Genomic DNA, 6,000 nt, shown 5'->3' on the forward strand with positions numbered 1-6,000 from the left:
AGCTTTTGCAGCTTTTTTGGTAATTTCATGTAGGAAATTACCAATTTGACATTAGAAGACTGCGTACTTTCGTTGTTAGACAAACAATTTTTTATTAACTACTTGGTAATCTAATACGTTATTTTTCAGGATTCCAGTATCACCTGATGCAAAAATTTAGTGGACAATAAGCCAGGGGAAAAAAAATGCATAAGTAACCATAAATCTGATAATTCCTAATTTTCAAACTTTTGATTTGTAGTTTAAATGCAATGTCTAATGTGACCTTATTATCAGTAAAATTTTATTTTTTAATACTTCCAGATTTCCTTGTAAAACTTTACATTTACATGGCAAAATTGATATTGTCAGTCAGTTAAAGCACTGTTAATAAGTTTTGATCTGTACAGATTGCAATATTTTTTTTTAAATGCCATAGAATTTGTTTATATTTGCAATTTGTTTTTTTTTTTAGTTTTTTGTAGTACCTTCTAATGATACGGAGGGTCCTTTAGAAACTTTGGATGACACAAACCTGTGGATTCCTCTGGGAGAAAGTCATGAGACCTGGATCAAGCACCTGACTAGTTCAATACTGGACAGTGGAGGGGTGCAAAATGAAGTTCTCCAGTTAATGAAGCCACTGTGTGAGGTGAGATAAACTCTCCCTATGTATAGATGTATGTGTATGTGCACTGTGATGCACAAAAATACGTGATACTCATCTTGATAGCAAATAGTAACTTCTGCTAGTAAGTTATTACTTTTTTCTTAACAGTAATTCAGATCCTTCATAGTCAGATATTGTGAATATCCATAAAATACACTCTTGAAATACAAGAATTGAGAGATGAACTTTGTATGACTATTAACTGAATGCCAGCATAGTCCTGTTGAGTGGTTTATATTTTTCATATTACATGTTCTTTCTCAAGCATTATGTGTTTGAGCAATTGTCAGTTTGATTATAACCTGAGAGAGAAAATGTTTTGGTTGTTTTTCTTAGCAGCTACTGTGCATGATTGTTTTCTAGGTGAAAACAGACTTGTGTCAAACTTTACTTCCGTACCTGATTCATGATATCCTCCTTCATGACTCAGATGAATCTCGGAGAAATCTTTTGTCTGTTCATATCCAGAAGTTTTTTACAGCCTGTTGCAAATTTGCCTCATCTAGTAGATCTGCTACACCTCCAAATTCTGATTCAGGTAATGTCATAATATTTTTGTTTCAGCTAAAAGAGGGATTCTAGTTGTGAAAAATTTCCTTCTGACATCAAACGTGTGATGCGCACTTGTAAGTGGTTGGAATTTTAGAAGCTTCTGTCCAATAGATTGATCTAGTTTCCAATGGAGATACCAGTAATTTTGAAGCTGCTTAGTGGCAGCACCCAAGTAATGTCTTCTGTATAGAAAGAGATGCAACTTTTTGTTGAATGAATCTTTCAAAATTCATGTTCAGTTACTGCTTCTTAAAATTTAAAATATCTATCTGATGCCATGAAAAAACAGACATCACTTTCTGACAGTAAACTTTTTAGCAAGTGAGTATGACCATCGTGCTGGCAGCTTATAGTTGCCATTATAGTCATTTGGTCTGTTCTACAAAGCCTGAAGAATAACTTCTTTCTCTGAGTTTTCTTGACCAGTGTTTTTCCTTCCCCTGCCTCATTAATGCTTTCTGGTACTCAAATATAATTCATTCGGAAATTTTCAATTATTCACCTGATCAGATTATGAAAGGGGAGTAGCCCTCTGATTTACTATTTTTTTTAATCCAGAAGCGAGGCACGGAAATATGAACTCTTTAGAAGTATGTGTCTGAGTGTGGGAGATGATGTGAGGTTTTTTTGTAAGCATACAAACTCTATAAAATCTGCAGTAAAGTTACTAATAAGTATTTCTGTAGCTTTGGAATAACTTTCAATGGCCCAACCCCTAGGGAAGAGGTCTGTTACGGAGCTTTGAGCAATGATATTGGGTCAGCTCTGAATTCTTTAAGAAGAAATAGAATCCACAATTATTATTGCAAAGATTATTTGGTAAAGAAAATTGTACTATGAAATACTGTAATATCGCTAACATCGTAGAAGGAGGGAAGATACATTTTGTGACAAACTGTCAATGTAATCTTGGAAATACCATCCAAGGAAGTTTTATTCATTTTCTTGACTACACAGTAAAACTTTTTATTTTGTAAATGGATGTTATGACAAAAGTTCATTATATTTTTTCTTTTAAAATATACATCCCAGAGCAAGAAATCCATAATTTTAGAAGTTTGGATAAAGTGTCTCGACGAGCCATGCTTGCTGTTGTTGATTACTTAAGAAGACAAAAGAGGTGAATTATAGCTTTCCAAAATGTTGCCTTAATTTAATTATGACTATTGTAAGATCTGCTGAGACTCTGGATTAAGGGAGAAGGGTGTGACAGAGAACATGTCAGTTAAAAGAAAGAAGATATCTAATAGTGACCTTGCCTTTGTTACAGAAGCCTTAAAGGCTTCTAACCGTACTGAAGGAGTTTGCTAAAAACCTTTTGTCTGATAAACTTTTTGTGACTTGGGTTTTGAGAGGGCTAAGATAAAATTAGCCTTTGGAAGGCTTTATAGTTAGATCGGATTTATTTTTTTTAATGCTAGAGACAAGGTCATTTACAGCAATATTAAAGTCTTTGTTTAATCAGATCTGTTTCAGGTACAGTTTTTGATGACAGCTTCTGGCTCGATCTGAATTATCTTGAGGTTGCTATAGCAGCCCAGTCTTGTGCTGCTCACTTCACGGCCTTGCTCTATGCAGAAATCTACGCAGACAAGATAAATAGAGACAAACAGCAAGAAAGGTACAAGGCTTGAGGAATGTAGTGTCTTGACATTTGGGGTCAAAATGGATTATGTTTTGTTTGTCCCAGTAGCATCTTGTTGCACAAAAAGTTAAGGAAACTTAAAAAAAATCCTTAGGTGTGTGTATTGACCTGAAAAATAATTCTGCTGGTCTTCGAATATGATCGCAACCTTGCTAGTTTGATAGCTGTGACACACTCAAAATAATGTAATTTTGACTTCTAACCAGAAAGTTTTCTTAATAGTATGTGTTTTGGAGAAACTTCGCTAAAGCTAATGCTTCTGAATACTAAAATGTATTGAATCTCACTTTCTAAATTGAATACTTTTCAGATTCTATTTCTTATAATTAATAGTGTGCTAGTGGTTAAATTACAGCCAGAGTTGAGTCAAGGGGAGAAAGAAACCACAGAATGACTGGAATTGTGTGGGTAGAGCAGAATGATCCTTGTAAAAGAAGTTTTATTCTGTGAAGGACAATTATTATGGAATCATAGAATCTTTGTCTTCTGATCTAGCTAGATCAAAATACGGAGCTATTTTACTAGTTTTGTTTTGGTGACAAGTGACTGTAAGGCAGTATAATGAAGGCATGGTTGTAAGCATATGTATTACGCAGGTGCTTTTATTCTTTCCCAGAGGACAGCATTCTTGCTTCAGGCATTCACAAAAGCAATTTGATTTAATGAAAGATTAGACATTACAAGATGGGGGCTTTGCCCTCTGAAAAACCACCTTGATGTTGAAATCCCATGATGATGATTTCTCAGTTCAGCTGATCACTTCGTCATTCTGGTCAGGAGACTTTTTGAATAACCCAGGGATATGACAGGCCTGTTCTTGCATTTGGTGTTTGTGCCCCTTATTTCTTAAGTGTTGTTTCAGAATTCCTTTAGTTCATTGTATGAAATTTGATTGAACTTTACCGGTTGAAACATTTCTTTTAGGTCATCTTTTAAAGCAGCTAAGAGTTTGACATTTGAGGAAGAAAGTCAAAGAACAACTATTAGTATTTTAAATGAAAAAAGTAAAGAAGAAACTGGCATAAGTTTACAGGTACATGTGTGTGCTTCATAATCTGAAAGCAAACCTGCTCATAAAATTACAGTGAACAGTAGATTTCATCTGAGTGGAAGACAGGTCTAGTTGAACTTCAAAAGCTGTGTTTGAAAGTTCTCATGCTGTAATTCAAAGTGAGCTCAGTGGCCTTGCTGGACAAATTAAATTGAATATTTGTTCGCCTGAAACACTGATTAACTGGCAAATTTTGAATTGCAGCATAGCAGACTTTGCTCCTTGAAAGAACGTTAACCAGTCAAGTATTTTTCAGTTTGCATTTTCAGAGAGATATGTTCATTAAAAATCAGCAAGTAGTGTAGCAAGTTGTAATAATCAAAACCAAAGTAGTAGTATCTCCTACAAGCTTATTTGATACATAAAATCTGGTTTGGTAACTTACCCAAGTTACTTCTTTCCATCGTTCATTATTCCAGAACTGCGCTTGCGTGTTTTTTACAATGCATTGTGTAGATGGTGCTCACTCAGTACTACTGCTTTTTGCTTTTTAACTAGTCCACCTAAGGCCCAGTGCTGATTTTTTAATAACCTAGCAGAGAGGTTAGGTAGTCCCGAACAGTTTTGTTAGACTACAAAACTTCTTTTGCTGGACTGACAGCAGGCTCAGATACTGCATCAAGGAAAATTAAGCAATGGTAGCAGCATGTTACATGGAAGGATTAATATTTATAAACTTACCTGATAGATATAAAACTCACTTGGACTGGTTCCGAAAGAGGTAATTCTTCATCTTACGGCGTGTATTGTAGGACCTTCTCATGGACATATATAGAAGTATTGGAGAACCTGACAGTCTCTATGGCTGCGGCGGAGGAAGAGTGTTACAGCCATTAGCACGGTATAATTTAACGATTTTCTTATGTTCTCTAATGTCATTATTTTCATTTATTAATAAGGAGCTTAAATGGAAAACTTGTTAACTTAAAACAGGATAAGAACATATGAACATGAAGCAGTGTGGGAGAAAGCCCTTGTAACTTACGACCTTGAGGCAAGCCTCTCTCCATCTACTCGCCAGGCTGGAATAATAGAGGTAATTTTATTTTGTAATAGGAAATGAATGCAGGAATTTATATCCATTCTACTGAGAGTCATTTGCAGTAAATGCAAAATTCTTTTGAGGATGCAGAGAGGCAGCTTTGATCAACAGCCCACTGTCACAGTCATCTAAACTGCATAATGTAAGACAACTCACTATTTGTCCTGAATACGTTAAGGCTTCTAGTTCTTTTTGTCACTCACCCATAATCTCTATATTGCATAATGAATTTTGTGAAATATATCAAAGTAAATATATTTAATTTTATACAGAATTTGGCCAGCTCCTAAAATGTCAGAAAAAGTAATGTAATTTTTTATTTTTGCCATCTCATTCTTTAAACCTCTCTATTGTGACATCTTACTGAAACTATAGTATTGCTGACAAAACTAAAGAGAATTGATTTCTCGTTTTTGATCACATGAAAACTATATTGGTTTTGTTAGCCTGAAGTTTACACCAGTTCTTTAATAACACAGCAGAGGTATATCTGTATTTCCCTCATTTATTTTTTCTTTTCCTACCCCAAATTATTTACTGTCATTGTTAAAATTCCATTATGTTTCTCTTTCATAATGACTCCACACATAACCTTAACAAGGAGTCACTATTACAAAGCCATAATGGTCTTCAACAAGATGGGAGTTTAGTAATTATAGGAATCTCCATCAGGACAAACAGCTCATTAAGAAGTCAAAACAAATGTTACTGTCCTACCCAGGAATGATGGAATGGTAGAAATGTGAGTAGGTAGTTCATTTGAAATACAACATGGGAATTTATTTCAAAGAATGCCAACCAGAGGAGTAGTAAAATGGTGTTTTTTTCTGGTGTTGCAAGTACCAATAGCTTGACAAGTAATCTTATTAAAGAGTTTTCATCTTATATAGTGCTGGTTTTAGAAATACTTACGGTTCTGCCTTACCAGCAAAGGCTTCTCTATTTTGTAAAACAAAGCCTTTAAAAAAAAAACCAGTTCAGTTTATTTAAGAAGGGAAACCAACTTTCAATAATTTCATTAATTCCAGGCTTTGCAGAATTTTGGGCTTTGCCACACTCTT

The 6,000-nt window shown here is 34.7% G+C and overlaps 1 protein-coding gene across 1 annotated transcript in view; it reads left to right on the forward strand.

The window, feature by feature from the left end:
- Positions 1-6,000, forward strand: part of ATM (ATM serine/threonine kinase) — a 63,385-nt gene that overhangs the window by 38,779 nt on the left and 18,606 nt on the right. Inside the window, 9 exon segments of the mRNA XM_009867377.1 lie at positions 455-631; positions 1,013-1,187; positions 2,234-2,321; positions 2,667-2,822; position 3,206; positions 3,793-3,879; positions 4,650-4,738; positions 4,831-4,933; positions 5,968-6,000. Coding sequence (XP_009865679.1) covers positions 455-631; positions 1,013-1,187; positions 2,234-2,321; positions 2,667-2,822; position 3,206; positions 3,793-3,879; positions 4,650-4,738; positions 4,831-4,933; positions 5,968-6,000 — 909 coding nt within the window.

This window comes from Apaloderma vittatum, unplaced genomic scaffold, assembly GCF_000703405.1.
Source record: "Apaloderma vittatum isolate BGI_N311 unplaced genomic scaffold, ASM70340v1 scaffold1224, whole genome shotgun sequence".
NCBI lineage: Eukaryota > Metazoa > Chordata > Aves > Trogoniformes > Trogonidae > Apaloderma > Apaloderma vittatum.